The 18,135-nt window shown below is 31.3% G+C and overlaps 1 protein-coding gene across 1 annotated transcript in view; it reads right to left on the bottom strand.

Annotated features, from left to right (window-relative positions):
• LOC129226657 (low-density lipoprotein receptor-related protein 6-like) overlaps positions 1-18,135 on the bottom strand; it is a 61,606-nt gene that overhangs the window by 14,893 nt on the left and 28,578 nt on the right. Inside the window, exons 9-13 of the mRNA XM_054861287.1 lie at positions 7,332-7,472; positions 6,134-6,423; positions 4,116-4,342; positions 3,523-3,707; positions 1,122-1,322 (exon numbers count right to left, since the gene is read on the bottom strand). Of these exons, the coding sequence (XP_054717262.1) occupies positions 1,122-1,322; positions 3,523-3,707; positions 4,116-4,342; positions 6,134-6,423; positions 7,332-7,472 (1,044 nt within the window). The remainder of the gene's footprint in view (positions 1-1,121; positions 1,323-3,522; positions 3,708-4,115; positions 4,343-6,133; positions 6,424-7,331; positions 7,473-18,135) is intronic.

Below are 18,135 nucleotides of genomic sequence, written 5' to 3' on the forward strand. Positions count from 1 at the left end.
AAGATATTATTGATCAAATAAATGAGTAAAGTTAACAAAAAGAATTAGTGATTTAATGAAAAGGAAATGAAACAATAAACGAATAAATAAGTTCATATATGAGAAAAAGTAAATGAAGGAATAAAAGTGTGAATTAATTTAAAAAATATATAAATAAGAATATGAATGAAAAAAAAAGAAAATTATTAAATGAAGGATGGTAAAGGAAATTTTAATTGACAAGTAATTTTCATCAAAAAAATTTAAAGCAGAGATGCAATCTTGACATTTTCTACTGCAATATATTTCTGATACCTCTCACAAAAGCTAGACCAAGATGGTATAAATTACGGTGTGATGGTGTAAAAAAGTGCTTTTTCTATTGGGGGATATGAGTTTCAATAAATTGCTTTCATTTGTATTACATAATGTATGACCAAAGAGAACTGTAAAACCTTTTCAAGTTGTTTTACCTATATCTGCAAAAAATTTAATGTAATTATTTTTTTTTCTCTCTTTTGAAATAAATGTCTGAAGTTGAATACACCTTTTAATGACAATCTGTTTTTCATATTAAATTTCAGTGTGGTGCAAGATCACCCTGAAAAATTACCAATTTTTTTCACTTAGCTTGACATTACTTAAAAATCCACTTTCTGTACCAGCAATGAAATTCTTAGAGAAGAAAAAACCATTTTTTAAAGAAAAACCATTTAAGAGAAAACTTGTAATGTTTTCAATTAAATTATTAGCATTTGAAAATGTTATATCATTTTTTTTAATAATTTAATAAATATGTGCATCAGAAATTATTTTTTTAAATATTTTTCGGTGGAAGAAGTTAATTCACTTACTTTTTTTTTTTTTTTTTGTAAAAATGCAAAACAAAACTCTTCTGCCAAAGAAAAAAACTTTTGAAAATTTGTCAATTTAAAAATTGATCACTAATATTAACAGAATGGTTGCAAAAAAAATCTCCAGTAGTCCCGCTGACTATTTATAATAAATTTGGATTTCCAGCTCTAACAATTATGATATTAAACATATAGAGATATTGCAATTTGACTAAAAATTTAATCACAACGATGACTATACTATACACTAAATATTAATAAAAATTATGTTCCCACAAATGCAAATACCTGATTGTCTTGATGTATGAAAAACAAGGACATCCATCACGTGATCTAAATTTCTTTGAATGACAGTAATATTTCCACCACTTGTTTTATTAGCTCGGTTGATACTATTGGTTTTCCAATCAGTCCAATACATGAAATCTTCATAAATGGTCAAACTATAGGGATCAGTCAAATTGTCAAGAACTTGAACACGGTGATTACCTAAACAAAAATATGAAAATTAAACAACTATAATTAGCATTCAATTAAAGAACTTAGCTTCTTTATACAACAGAACACTGCCATGATTTCTTAAAATGTAAGAAATATCAAAAGATGCAAATTTTCTCAATAACTTTATGAAAATTTTATATGATTGATTGGCTTAAAATCAAGTACAGTCGACTCCAGCTACAACGCGATCCGACTTACGCGAAATGGCTATAACACGAATTAATCGCCCCTGAAACAGGGGCGAAAACAGGAGCGAATAGGAAAATTTTCGGAAGGGAATTGTGGTAAGTATCGGCTTTGTTATTGGCTTCCAAAAAAAATTGTGAATGGACCTTCATACTTTTAGCATCACTGAGAGCGGAAGTTCTCACACCGTACTGCTCTGATACATCGCTTATACAAATAACTACTTCTCATTTTCCTTTTTTTTTTCATTCTAAATATGAAAGTTGTTGAAATATAATGACACCTAAGAGTAAAGTTTTATCTTGTGAAGATCGAAAGAAAAAGAGACTTGAGCTAAAGATTATGCGATTGAACAACTATAAAATGCGTCAAAGGTAGCACAACAATTAGGTGTGAGTGAAACGTCCATTTGTACAATTAAAAGTCAAGAAAAGGAAATCCGTAAAAGTTCACCAAGTAGTATCTAAGAAAAACGCAAAAAAAATGAAAATGGAAGCTGCTCTTGTTTTGTGAATTTAAGAAAGCAGGGATAGGGGTGCGGCCACTGATGAAAACGTTATAAAAGAAACAGCGAAGCAATTGCATTTAAAAATATATTTGAATTAACAATTAGATCTCACAACTTAAATCATCAACATTTTCAATTTCTAAAGTTACAAATATAAAACTAGGGTGCATTTGTTTTTCTTACACCATACTGTACGTACCGTACTGGTTTATTTTATGTCTTTCTTTCCCGTTGATCATTGATTTTTTGCATCGTAGCAGTATTTTATGTTGAATAAAACGGGTTTTTTATTTAAAACATACATAAAATTCAGTTTTTTTATAAAAGAAACAGTAATGTATGGTTAAGAAATGGTTTTGAACAGTTTGAGGTGGTGTTTACAAGTGTATAAAACAATTGGGTATGTTTATAAAAGTTTTTACACATACCCTGTTCCCCAAGGCGAAATTTCGACTTATTTGAGGGGTCTTGGAATGCATCCCTCGCGTAAGTCAGGACTTGACTGTATGTCATTCTGCATTTAGAAAATTATTTTAATCTTACTAAAAATACTTTCTTTTGCTCCCCCCCCCTCCCCTCCCACGCCATCTTTTCCTCTGCATTGAAAGATCTCTCCAGAATCCAAGGGACCTTAAAAACAATCTATGCAGTACAATTTTATCTATCCATACAAACCTGAACTAACAGCAATCATTAGAATCTAAAATTTGTATTATTCGGGTAATATAGATAATGAGCAAAACAAATCCTTCAACAAACTTGCTGTTTATTATGAAAAAAAAACATATTTAGTAACAAAAATTGCATAGAATTGTTTAAAAGACATTGAAACATATTTTTAAAAAATTCCCAATTCTTAACAAAGAATTGGCCCACTATCTTCTTTTTCATACATGTGTGGTGCTTGAATGAAGATCTGTCAAGCAAATGCTTTATCATTGATAGATTAAAATAAAAAGTGATTGATTGGAGTTCTTAGATTTACATTCTTGCTACAATAATTAAAAATAATTTTTTATGTGAACACGAAATGTAAGAGAAAAGTACACAAGTTTTATACGGAGATCCGGATCTATATTGGGTTGAGGAAATTCGACGATCAACGAGGTTCTACTGTACATCAATATGTACAAAACGTATTTTTTTTACTAAAAAAGTTTCAGTTCAAGCAAAATAAAAGTTTCATCTTTAATGCATAATTGGTTTTGTGGTAGATAAAAAATTATTTGATAAAATAAAAAAAAACTTTTAATTTTGAAACAAAAACCAATTAGAAGCACCATATTTGAAAAAGATTTTCAATAAAAAATTAAGTACTTTCAAAAGACTTTTGTAACAGGTACCTGGAATTAAAACACATTTAAAAATTCATGGGAGCTTTGCCTACAATGTTAGTACTAAAATTGGATTTTTAAAACTCAAAATATCGAGAAGGGAGATTAATCGAATGACAAAATGAAACAGCACATAGAAGAAGGGAAAATTAAAAATTACCAAATAAATCAGAATATTCAATTTTTAGAGTATCAATATCAATCCAGTAGAGCCTTCTCTCAACAAAATCGATGGTCAAACCATTGGGACGACCAAGTTTACTGATGAGAACTTTACGATATGATCCATCCATTGCAGCTCTTTCAATACGACCACTTGTACCCCAATCTGTCCAATACATATAACTGAAAAAAACAACAACAATATATTAGAAAATTCCTAATGTTCACCCAAAAAACAATTGAAAACTTTTAGCAACAAAGGAGATGGGATAATAGGGGTAAAAATCAGGTATCTTACTTCAAACTTTTTACTTAACTTTCACATTTTAAGTTACCCAATTTGCAAGAGGAAATCAAAAGAAGGATCAAATAATCAAAGGAAAGAAAATACTGAAGTTATTTTTAAAACAAACAGTCAATGAAAGATATTGAAAATACACCAAAAAAGTTGTACATTTACAACAAAAAGTGTTATCATGTTATAAAAACAAAAGTATTTCATTAACAACAACATTACTTTTTATAGAGAAAAATAAATTTATTTGATTGAATTTTTTTTTTTTTTTTTTTTTTGAGAAAAATTTCAATTACCCTTCATTAGGGTCCAAAACCAGAGATCGTGGATCATCCATGTTTTGCCACAGTAACACTTTCCTTGAAGTGCCATTCAAACGGGATACTTCAATACGATTGGAGCCCATATCAGTCCAATACAGATTTTGAGCAACCCAGTCTACGGCCAAACCTTCAATATAATTCAGACCAAATTCCACAAGTGTTTCGACACAACTACCATTCATAAATGCTCTGCTGATAGTCTGCAAAGAAAAAAAAAGAGATATTCACTTAAGAATGCTAAACATTATAAAATGTAGTTTTTTTTTTTAAATTCAAAATGGCCAAGAATATACTAATGCAGTGGCTTTTAAACTTTTTTATACCTGTGTTCTCCCTTTATCATTAAGAAATCCCCCTAACAATTTTTGTAAATATTTTAACTTATAAAAGCTGTCATGAAGTAACAATTAATTTAAAGGGTAAAAAAACAATATCCTATTTTACAAAAAAAGTTTTAAAAAATATGACCAAAGCAAATTAATTTATTTTTACACTTCATATTTTAATTTATGTTTATATGTAAAAGACATCTTTTTTTTAGATGTCTTTTCATCCATAAGCTCACTTATTTTGCATGGAAAAAGGGTTAACACGTACCCCAAAACATGTGTATGCAATAAATCTGCAATTTTGTTCAATTGTATGTTATTTCTTATTTTTATTTATTGTACCATTCATTTAAGGCAATCTCCCATAAAGCAAACGTTTCACACTGTGTGACAAAGTAGTTTGAGAGAAATTGCTTGTTTTAAGTAAAGTAATGCTGAAATAGACCTAAATGCTGATAACATAATCCTGAAATGTGAATCAAACGAATAGCAAGGAAGAAAATAAAAAAAAAGGCCTTTACACTGCTATATTTCAAGCTATCTTTTCAGAAATGTGTGCAATATTTCTTTTCTTTTTCAGTAATTGAATTATTATTCTATATTCCAGTGGTACCCAAACTTTTATGATTTGCAACAACCTTTGAAGAAATAAAATTTTCTCATGGCATCCCAGTCTATCTCTATTATATATGATCAATTGATACTATGGACACTTCCCGGAAGCTCTAAGCTTTCCTTGAAACACCTAAAGGTGCTGCAATGCCCACTTTGGGAACCCATGCTATGTTCAATGATGGGGGGGGGGGGGAGAAATGCACAAGAAAAATTCAAGAATGAAAGACAGTATAGGCAGTATCTTTTCACTTTTTTTTTTTTTCATTTTATAAGTAATTGAATTATATCTCACAATGCAATTACATAGCTGCCAACATGCCAACTTAAAAAATCTTACAATGTATGCGGTGGCTATATTTCTACGCTTTTTTGACCATTATAAAGCAAAGTATTAAAATTTAAAGTATTATAATATTTTCAAATCCTTACCTTTACTTGATCTGTGCTTTTATAAGCAAAAATAAATAAATAAATTTAAAAATAAGTAAATAAAAAAACCTTTATTTCTTTGATCTTAAACTTTGAACAGTTGCTGACTTTGCAGCTTTCAAAAATTGTCTATTAAAAACTTGTTCAAAACAATAGTTTTTTTTAAGTTCTAACAGATTAAAATGTTCTCCATGCTGTTATTTGATAAAGAAGTGTGCAGCTCTGTCTAGTCCTACTTAAATGAATAGCAATCTTTCAAACACCACATATAATTCTCATAACAAACACATCGCTGCGTGTGATAATAGCCAGACACTGCCTCATGCACGATGCATTGCCTGGCTCGTGTGCGATGTGAACGCGTCAGACAGACCAAAAACTAAAAATTGTACAAATCTGCCATAAGACCGTACAATCGTACAAAACGACCGAAAATCTTACAATGTACGGCTAAATCGTACAAGTTGGCAGCTATGCAATTACAAAAGAAAAAAAAGGATGCACATCAAAAATGTACGAATGAAAAAAGAAACAAGTAAAAGTTAAAATTAAGTATTGAGTAAAGAAGTTTCGCATTTCAAATTTGATCAAGATTTTTCAAAAAAGCTTAATATTCACCTTCAAGCTAGTATCAGTCCAATAAATTCGGCTCTCACTAATATGATAGTCCAAAGCATTCGCTTCCTGTACACCAGAAAGAGGAATAGCATCTGCGTTATGGGATTTTAAGGACACTCTGCGGATATTTTCCTTCCGTGAGAACAATAAAAAGGCTTCTGGTACAATACAAGTCATGTTATCAGTGGTAAGCTCAAGTCCACCAGGACAAGAGCAAGTAAAATTGCTCCCAGGTCTATTTAAACATAAATGAGAGCAGTTCCCATTGTTTATGCCACATGGATTGACACCTGCAAAAAAGAAAAACAAATGCATTTAGTCTTTAAACTATGCTTTAAATTTCTTCCTGAAAGTAATTCTTTCATCAAGATTAAAATAAAATTAATTAATTTAATTAAGGACAAAGATGTGCAGTACAGTGAAATTACGTATAAGCAAAAAAAGTGGTACAAACCGAATTTGGGAAATTTAAGCAGCTGTAAATAAAGATGGACACCCTATATTAGCTTTTGTACTTCGTCAAAAATTATCTAAGCATCAGTTTTACATTCTGGAACTTGGATGTATACAAGTTCCAAATTTCAAAGATACAGTAGGAAGAAAAAGGTAAGACATTGCAATTACAAGATTGCATTGCACAGATACAATAATCAGACAAAATTACAATTTACAGAAGATGAGATCGTCAACAATGGCAAAGGATGCCGAATTTTGTATCTAATGGCTCTAATGTTGAGCAAACACGTGGGAGGAAGAAACAGTTCAACTATCAGTCTATTGGAGTTAACAAGAAAAGTTATAAGTGCAGGGAAGCAATAGCTATTTTTAAGGAACAGAACATAAAAACTAGATTGCAAACTTAAGAGATTTAGCTTAAAAAAAAAAAAATATATGAAGCATTTAATAGTTTCTGAAATGTTTGCATTGAATAAAGGAAACAAAAGTTTCTGTTTTTAAAGCTCCAGTTTTTCTACTTTCTTTTTTTATTATTGGGTGCAAAAATGAACAGTTCATTTCTTTTGGGGTAAGAGATTGGATTTCTAGAGCAAACAAGTACTGAAACTTTTTGTTTGAAACTATAATTTCAAATTTTTAGTGAATCATTACTGTGACTACTTACTATTATGCAAAAATCTTAATAAAAATCATTGATTTTGTGTTCTTATTCATAAAATAAACTTTCAAGAAAAAATCCTACCAAGCTTTTCTTTTAAACTTATTGCTTTTAAACCCATCAAATCAGGAAGCTGGTCTATAATTATTTCTCTCATTACACCAGTAACTTTATCAACTCGTTCAATGGATCTTCTTTGCCAATCAGTCCAATATATGTAATTTCCTAAAAAAAAAAAAAGCAAAAATGTAGTATTAATATTTCTAAAGTTACAGTTACACAGTTCAAAAAACTTCTTTTTGTCATACATGGAAATAAACACAAAACTAAATCATTTAAAAATACCTCATCATCAAAAAAAAATCATAAAAAAAAGCTCATTAATTTAAAAAAGATCTCCTTCACCTGTGCCCCTATAATGAGCAAAGTAGCAAAGATTGCTGCTTACTTATAATTTTCTTTAACAGATGGGTACTAAAAAGTGGAATATACTCTTTAAAATTCAAAGTACAGGCATACAACTTATACCACACGGTTCATATGTGAAAATTCCTGTAACCATACTTTGATAGTACTCAGATTGTTAAGCTGTTATGCACATTTCCAGCCTTTACTAATCAAAGAGCATTTTTTAATTGATTGATTAGATATTAGCATCTGGGTATTACATGCCTTAGAACAAGATGGACACTCCAAAATGCAGCGAAAAGAGATTTGAAAATTATAAAAAAGAGACAAATGTAGAAAAGAAAAAAAATCAAAACAAAGGCAAATCTAGATATTCTTTTGTTGGCAACAAAACATTGAAGCAAAATCAATAAAAAAAATTTTTTTCAATAAGGTTACTTTATTTTTTACTAGATGTATTGCCCAGCTGGCTTTGCACAGCCTACTTTGAAAATAACAGTTATGTCAAGTGACGCATTTTCAACAATCGGGCTTCAATTAGAGGAAAAAAAAAATACTGTAAAATAACCTGTCAAAATAATCATTCTTAAAGAAAGAAGACAGCAAATTAAAAATTCCCGAATAAATTAAATGCAACCCTCTATAAATACACCTGAAATCCTTAAAAAAAGAAAGAAGATAAATCACCAAATAATAATCAAAAGAAGAAATTTTAGCCTCGAAGCAAAAACAAAATTTTATTTAGTCACAGTGGAGAAAAAAAAGTGGATTTTACAGCCTTGTTTCTTTTTTCTCTTTTTTGGAAATTTGAAGGAATTACAGTTGGCTCCCTGTTTAACGATGCTCTATTTAACGTCTTTCTCTATTTAACAACGGCTTTTAGGGTCCCAGATGGTCCACTGTAGTGTTAAAAGCATTCTATTTAAGAACGTTTTCTACTTAAGGATGATTTTTTGTAGTCCCTTGAAAATCATTAAACAGAGAGCCAACTGTAGTTCAATTTCAGGGGTATTTTTCGCGGGCTTCCAAAAGGCGCTGAATTTGAACTGATTGAATAATTATTTCCGGTAGAAGAGGCCATTTAATGCCACTTTCGGGCCGTAAAATTAAAATTTTAACGATTCGATACTTTTTAAGCATTTGAAAAAAAAAACCTATGTTCCTTCTCTCGTGCCCAAGTACTTCCCTTCCAAATAAACTGTGGATTTGTATAGGAAACATATAAACATACACACAAATGACGCAGTGAGATGCAAAGGGATGCAAATGGACATTTTCAAGTTTTGAAGAAAATGACATTAAAGATAACATTCTAGGTAGGCTAACATTGATTTTTCTACCAGGGCTAACATTGCCCTGGTAGGTGCTGTACAGCAGCACCTACCAGGGCTACCAGTACTATATGGATGCTTCACTTGCCAAATCGATTAACTCCATAAAACAAAAAGTCCAGAAAACTGATGAAGAAGACAGCATTTTACATAGAAGTGAATGGGTCCTGGTGTTACTTTTTCTGCCATGGCAGGATCAGAAATGTAATGAACCAAAATTTTAATATAAATTCACATTCTAAGTATTGATTAAGCACTATTAAAGCAGAAATGAGGTTTTTTTTTTTTTTAATGTGGAGTTAATCGATTTGGCAACTGAGGTATCCATATCTTGCACCAAGACAGACGAGGAGTTCACCTACCATTTATACTGGTTATCTCCAAATTTTTCATTTTTCCACTTACATCCCTTTGCTTCTCACTGAATCATATATACTGTTTTATTTACATAGATTGCTGTAACATATCACTTTTTTTTTTAATAAAAATTTAAATAATAAAATTAAACTATTCAAAGTTGGGATTTGATAAAATAATTTCCATATTTTGAAACATTTGGAAAATAAAAAAAAAAGCTATATAAAAACTGCAGGATACATAAGGATTTATACCTCAAACAAAGTAAGCAATTATATAAAGAGCATGCATTTAAATGTTGCCATGGTTAAATATTTTTTTTATTTCCTAATTCAGAAATTCAGAAATTATGTTTTCAATGCATTTTTTTACTTTAATGATAAATGAAACAATAAAATATTTAATACTTTCAAATTCAATAATTCCAATGATAAATATATAATTACTAATGGTTTAACGAATAAATACCTTTGTGATGAAAATAAAAATAGTAATCCAACGTTATGAAGCACAAAAATTGCAAATAATTGCAGACACGTGTTCCTTGTAACACCAAAACAGGTGTCTGTAATTATTTGCAATTTTTGTGCTTCATAACATTGGATTACTAACTATTTTTACAAATGGTTTATTGAAAAGTAAAATAAGAAAAGTTATTAAACAAATAAAGTTAGAAAGAAAGAAGCAATTCCATGCTAGGAGATGATAAAATGATTTCTGCATTTAAAGATAATTGAGACTTGCAAGAAGGAAAACGAACACTCTCAACTAGAAATCTCAAGTGCAGTAATCAACTTTTTGTGAAGTGAAAGGTCAATACTGGCATGTTTAAATAATTAATATTTCTAATCTTATTTTTAAATTTTTCCAATAAACATTTTACTTTAATTTAAAAACAATAGAAAATCAAACAATTTAAGTACTTATTCCTCAAAATTTCGTAGTTTCCGAAAAATATACAACCACAAAAATTTAATAATGAATGTAAACAAAAATTTGAAGAAAAAAAAATCTGAGTTAGCATATGAATTTTTATATTTCCAGAATAAATGAAATGTATTGGCAGGATGCAAAAAAGATTAAAGTATCAAACACAGCAGTTAAGTTTATTTACGCAAAGAATATGTTTCAGTGTTGGCTTGCTTAAATACCTTTTGTGGTTGTTTAAATTTATGCCATTTTTTTTAAATTGAAACATTTTATTTTCATTTTAAAACAAGAAAAAATGAAACCAGGGTTCATACCCTTTAGGCAGAAAAAAATTCAAGCACTTTTCAAGTACTTTTCAAGGTAAAAAATTTTGTTTTCAAGGCAATATCATAAATTTGTACTAAAAATATTGTATGCAGATTTCATTTACTACAAACACATAGAAATAAGGCAATAATACAAAAAAGTATAGGAAAACAAAATTGCTTTTAATACAACGAGAGACACTTTGATGAAAGATCTACTGCGTTGAAAGTTTTTCTGAAAATGTTTGAAAAGTTTGGTCATAAAGAGAAGCAGATACCAAGAGGTTTGATTTTGAGGTTTTTCAAAGGTTGCAGCAGTCAGAGGTTTGTATATTTTCTAGAATCAGCAAATTAATACTTAAAAAAAAAAAAAACCTTTCATAAGTGCTTTTAACTTTTATGGGAAGAAACTAAAATACCCATGTTCAATGGCATTGCCAGAGAGGAGTTTTTGAAGTCACTCCCCCCCCCCCCCTGGTTTCAACATTTATTTCCAATATCTATACAGTGGTTTATTACAATGTAAGGGCGGTTAGGACAAAAACACTACCCAGAAAGTTATTTCAGTTTGCACTATTAAGTTCTAAAAATATTAGGTTTGCAAATCATTTATAAGTATGCAAATCAATTATTCGTATGTATTTATTAGCTGTTCAGCCAATAAGGCATTTCAACTGTCCTCGAGTAAATTTTAAAATTAGGAAGTAAGAAAAGTTGATGAAAGTCCACAGTCCAGTCTCTACACCTCAAAATATACAAAAGCAGCTTAAGCAGTGATAAATACTCTGAATGCAAACTTGAGCCTATTCAGCTTTCATTGATTAACTTGCAATAGAATTTAAAAACTTGCAATAGAATATTAGAATTTAAATTTAGAAAGGCAATAATATTCAGGGGTAATTGTGATTTTTGAGTTCATAAAAAATTACCTGAAAGTTTCAAAGAGCAAAATGGGGCGAGGGGGGGGGGATAATTTTTAAAACTAAGACCCCTATTACTTGAATATACATATGTACAACAATAACTTTTGCTATGCATACAATTCATAAAATAGTTTATTAAGTCAAAATATTCTGCATAGAAATACAATGCCCAGTGCGTGTTGATAACCAGCAACAGGTACTGGGCCTAGCTAGGCTGGTACTGGTCAATTTATTAGATCCAAATGAAGATGAATGACCCTCCTTAAGCTATCTACCCCTTTGCTGATTAAAGCCTCTTTCAGTAAGCTCCAAGTACCCACAACCTTAATAAAGTAGTAATATTGAACATTTGAGGAAAAGGGGAAAATTGGAGATATAGGGAGGTAAAAGCATAAAAACGAACACTACTGGATTTCAAGTGAATAATCATAACACAACCACCCCTGTTATACACCTTATTTATTTTAGCAGACATAAAAAATGATGTACTTATAAATAAAATTGTATAAATCAACTTTATATTTAAAATACAAACTTTAAGTTAATTTGTTAGGTGCTCAACTGCTGAAATTTAAATTTTTTTTTAAAAAAATCTGTTATGACCAAAAATTAGGTAAAGATAATCATTCAAAATTGCAAAAATAAATAAGCAAATAATTAAACAAGACCAAGGTAATAAATTCTTTAACTCTTTAGTTATTAAAATAAAATAAGCTAATCTGATGTAGCAGTGTCAAAATAACTACTAATTGCCAAAAATATAAAATATTTACAAAATGCAAAAGGATTGAAATCTCAAACAAGGGAAGCAAATTTTCGCGAATTAAGTTTAATGTTGTCATGTTTCCCATAAAATAAACTTATATTTTACTGAAATTAAACATAAAATATGCTAATCTACGGTAGCAAATATGAAAATAACATCCGATTAGTAAATATATTTAAATATTTGCAAGATGCAAAAAGATTGAAATTTCAAACACGAGAAGCAATTTTTCGCAAAGACTGAGTTCGTTCGACGTGGCATGTTTCCCATGAAATAAATTTATTTATTTTTTATTAAAATTAAACAAAAAATATACTAATCTAAGGTAGCATATGCGAAACTAACATTTGATTAGCCAAAATATTTAAATATTTGCAGGATGCAAAAGGATTGAAATTTCAAACACAAGAGCAATTTTCCGCGAAACCCGAGTAAGTTCAATGTTGTCATGGTTTCCAAATTAATTTCTTTGTTAATTAATGAAATTAAACAAAAAATAAACTAATCTAAGGTACCATATGTCAAAATATCTTTCGGTTGTAAAAAACATCAAAATATTTACAAGATGCAAAAGGATTGAAATCCCAAACACGGAAGCAATTTTTCCCGATGTTGCATACTGAGCACATGTTCAGAAAATTGCAGTGGTGAAATACTTTTTTAAAACTTCTAAGCACAATTCGTTGATTTTTGAGAGAATATAAGCACTAAGAAACTTTTTCAAGGTTTTAAAACTTTTTCAAGGTTTTCAAGCACTTGAAAATGAACTTTTTTTTTCAAGCACTTTTCAAGGTTTTTCAAGGGCGTACGAACCCTGGAAACAATTACACGACGTTCCAATTCGGTACTGAAATAAGTAAGTATCAATAATTTATCATTAAACTAAATTCAAGTTCACAAAAAGCATATAAAAAATTCCTTTACAAAAAGCTATCTTAACCTCGCACAAAATAAAATAACTTTAAATTAATTGATATATTTTCAGAATGCAAAAGAATTGAAATCTCAAATACAGTGAGCAATTTTCAATTAAGCACATCTTCAATGTTGACATGTTTAAGTATAGTTTGCTTTTGATTCCATTTTCAAGAGCTTTTAATAGACATAAAATTTAAATTTGAAAATAAAACAAGAATTAAACAATTTATGAATTCTTTCTCTATATTTGGTAGTTCCCGAGAAAATATGCAATTAACAAAAATTAATGAATAAGTAAAATAAATTATTAACTTAAAAATGCTATCTCAGAGAGGTAAAATAACTTTTACATTTCAGAATAGTAGGAAATATTTGCAAGATTCAAGAGGATTGAAACGGGAAACAGTTTTTTGCAAATTATTTGTTTTAATGTTCGCATGATTGAATATCATTTTCATTCTTTTAAATTTATTTTATTTAAAAATAAACTTCAATGAGCATTTTAAAATAAGTTTTCAAAAAATGAAAGATTAAACACTTAAATGCTTACTTCTTTCAAATTTTCTTATATATCCAAAAAATATGCAAGTAACCAAAAATGTATTGATAAGTAAAATAAAATATTAAAATTGAAAAGGTCTATTTAAGCTAGCATATGATAAAATAATTTCATATTTCAAAACTTGATTGATGCAAAAGGATTGAAATTGTAAGCACAGTAAAGAACTAACTGCTAAGCCCGTGTTCATTGTTGGCATGCTGTAATAAAACTTCTCTCCCCCCCCCCCCCCCCACACATCATTTGTCTTGTTATAATGGTGAACCCTGATCATAAAGGGAGCCGACTCCCTTTATTTGTGACATTACGTTTTCATTGAAGTAAAGTAGAAAAAAGATGCCGTTTATTGAACAAACTGATACGTTCAATTCACCAAGCTTGTTCTTCTTGAATTTCAGTTTTCATAGTGAGAAGCACACTGAATCTTAAATGCTTTAATAAAATTATGACGGAAAAGTGATTGAAGTTGCTTGAAATGAGACGAAAGCAATTGAAACACGACAATTTGCTTATGCTGCATGATCATTATGTGGGGCCGATTTTGACCTTCTGCCCCACATGCCTGGAAAGGGATATCCATCCCCTGAACCTTCTTTCCGCTACAAATAGCCTCCCTCGCATTTTTAAACGTCTTTTAGGTTAAGAAGAGATGACCTTTTTGTCGCGGCGCGGCGGTACATTTTTCCCGTGCAGGAAATAAGTTCAGACCCCCGAGCAGTTGCATCTCATAAAATAGAGAGTTAGAAATAAACACATTTTGGCGGGAAAGTTTCCCTCCGCTTGTTTTGAGTAAGCGACACTTGGAATTTTCTGTGACACCCGCAGTGGGTCAAAAGGGGTTAGCTTCTTTCGGACATTTCAAACATTTTCCCCCTTTCCGAGTCATAGCTGTAGGATATAACTTCTGAAGTTCTGACATTTTCGAGCCCATAAAATAGAAGACTTGGGAATAACAAAATTCCATTCTGACACTTTGCGACACTCCGTACCCCATAAAGCATAGGGTTTTCCTGGAAGCTGGATCTCCAGATGTTGAACTATGATCCCCAGAGAATGTGCCCCGATCAGGGAACTTTATCCCCCAGTATAAAACAAGGAGTTAAGATTTTTCGAGAGAAGAAGAGATAGTTTTGGAAGGTAGAGGAGACGATCTTTGGAGAGCTCGGCGTTTCTCCGAGACGTTTGTCCGGAGTCATGATAGAAACGCGCTGCGCCTTTGGATGACTTAATGGAGAAAGGACCGAAATCTTGGTACGTACAATACTAGCTCCCACTTCCCACAACTTAATTTAAACCAGTAGATTAAAGTTTAATTCCTTTGGAGAGCAGAATCATGATGTACTTAATTATTGAAATCTTTAATGTTTTGAATATAAATATTTAACTCCTAACTAAATATCTAAGCTTAGTTTAGAACTGTATATGTACTATTTTATTTAATAAACTTTCATGGTGCAAAAATGAATCCAACTATTATTCCTACAGTCCAAAAGTCCACCAAATCATAACACAACGCATTGTACGAACTCCACTATACGGCCTATCGGCCCAGCAGTAAATGATGCCGTGACCATTCCGAACGGTTATTGACGACGCGAAATTTATGTTAGTGAACGGCAGCAGTAAATGATGCCGTGACCATTCCGAACGGTCATTGACGACGCGAAATTTATGTTAGTGAACGGCAACAGTAAATGATGCCGTGCAAATTTGAATGTTTATTGATTACGCGATTTTTAATTTAGTCAAAGGCAACATTAAATGATACCGTGACTTTTTCTATTTTGCTAGAGAAATTACTTTGTTTGCATTCATTATAGTTGGATTCATCTTATCACTTTATACTTGTAATATTATATCACTTTTAAATAAGACTCAATTATTTTCTCGGATTTTAAATGGTGTCTATTTCTTTACGTAGTCATGTCTAAAAACAATTTAAGGCTCTTGAAATTTTTTTTGTTTGAATTTATACTTGCTGATTTTTTTGTGAAATGAAATTATTATTTATCGCTTTAATTTTTCTCTATTATGACGGATCGATATTGAAAATGTATTTTATTTGTGTTCTTTTGAGAAAATTTATTGCGTTATTATTTGTTTATTGAAATATTTTGCCAAAGAAAAAAAAATTGTAATCATGCAAAATACAAACTCCGAAAATCCTCCCGCTGGTGCTAATTCCCTCCCCATTATTTCAAAACTAGCCACCTTTCAGTCCCTTATCCCACAATTCGATAACTCTTCTGCTGTCACACCCCGATATTTTGTACAATTAGTTGATAGTCTTACCACCGCATCCAATTGTTCCGATGAAGAGAAATTGTTTGTTATAAAATCACGAATCCGAGGTGACGCATTAAACCACTTGATAAACTGCCCGGATCTATCTTCTGAGCTTAATTATGATAATTTCAAAACTAAATTCTTAGATTTTTTTGAAATTAAATCCAGTTTAACATCACGACAACAGCTATTTTCATCGTGTAAAATGTACGAAAAGGAGCCAGCTAAGCACTTTGCTGCTAGGGTAGCAACCGCCACATTGAAATTTTTTGGCGACATCGCGTTAGAAAACGATGACGTTAAGAAAATTTATAATAACACAAAATTGTCCAAATTCATTGACGGCTTACGCCCAGAATTCAAACAATCAGTCTTAATGAAAAATCCCACGGAATTCCAGGAAGCGGTCGACTTCGTGGAATTACTACAGTTGAACAGAATTGAAAATGAACACGCAGTAAATAACACAAAAACTCAGACAACAACCTCGCCGACTAACAGCGATTTTGCTACCATCCTGTCCGAACATGCGCGTGCCACGCACGAAATGATCTCATCCTTAACTAAAGATATCCAGGATTTAAAAATCTCTTCAAACTTTCGTGAATATCGAAATCAATATCAACCCAGAACAAATAACTTTAGAACTCCACCTAATTATAGGCAAAATTTTTCAGGCAATTACAGATCAGAAAATACACACGGGCAAAATAATTCCCGAAACTTCAGACCTCCACCCACATACGAACAAAACTATGCGCGACATTGCGAAATTTGCAATAGGACGAATCATTACACTAGCGAATGTTATTTCCGAAATCGCACAAGAAATGACATCCCCGTCCTCCCCCCGCAGAATCAGTTCTCCAGCAGATCCCCTTACAACAACTCTTATCTCCCGCGCCAAAGTTTCCATCCTCACTTTCAGTCCCAGACCGAGAATAACAGAGATCAGCAGTGCGCTTTTCCTCCATTTCACCCCTCTACAAATCATCGTCCTTTAAACTAGAAGTGGGGCTCGCAGGAACAAGAGAAAAAAATGAAACGGTTAGCGATCCCCAAACCGAGAAATATAAGCCGTTTCCATGCGTCTTGAATACCCAGAAAATTGACCCAAATATTTCAAATTTTTATTTACCCGTATTACTAATGAAATTTGCAGGCCTCGACACTGTTTGTCTTGCTGATAGTGGAGCTAGTGTCAGCCTCCTTGATGATTTCGTGTACAAGAAAATTAAAAATGATCCTTTAATTAAACCTGTTAGTAAGGACATTTTGATAAAAACCATTTCAGGCGAATCTTTAAAATTTGAGTGTTGTGTTTCCGTACCAATAACAATAGGTGATAAGCATTTTCGACACAATTTTTTTGTTACAAAAAATTTTCCGTCCCAATACAGGGCTATTTTGGGCTATGATTTTCTAAAATTACACAAATTTCACCTTAATTTTCACAATGACACGCTTGCATCCAATACTGTTTCAACGAGACTTTATGATGCTAATTCCACTTCATTTAATAATTTGCCTTCGTCCACAGCCACTCTCAGGAAAAAGCACACGCTGCAACCACATGAAACCAAAATTATTGATTTATCTGTCGATATCCCCGCTAAAGTAGGAGACGACATTTTGTTAACTCCAATTTTACGTAATCCGTTTTTAGAGTTACATTCAGCGGTTGCGAAAATTTCAAAGGATAAAACTGTTTCGGTTGTTATTTCAAACCTTTCTTCGGAGGAAATATCCCTCAACAAAAATACAAAAATGGCAAACATTAATTCGGACATTGAAATACGGGATATGAAAAAAATTAAACAACTAAGGAAGGATGAGTTTAAGGAATCGGATTTTAATTTATCGCATTTAGATAACGAAACAAAAACCAAACCAGGATTGTGGGGCCGATTTTGACCTTCTGCCCCACATGCCTGGAAAGGGATATCCATCCCCTGAACCTTCTTTCCGCTACAAATAGCCTCCCTCGCATTTTTAAACGTCTTTTAGGTTAAGAAGAGATGACCTTTTTGTCGCGGCGCGGCGGTACATTTTTCCCGTGCAGGAAATAAGTTCAGACCCCCGAGCAGTTGCATCTCATAAAATAG

Source organism: Uloborus diversus, chromosome 7 (genome assembly GCF_026930045.1).
Source record: "Uloborus diversus isolate 005 chromosome 7, Udiv.v.3.1, whole genome shotgun sequence".
Classification (NCBI taxonomy): domain Eukaryota; kingdom Metazoa; phylum Arthropoda; class Arachnida; order Araneae; family Uloboridae; genus Uloborus; species Uloborus diversus.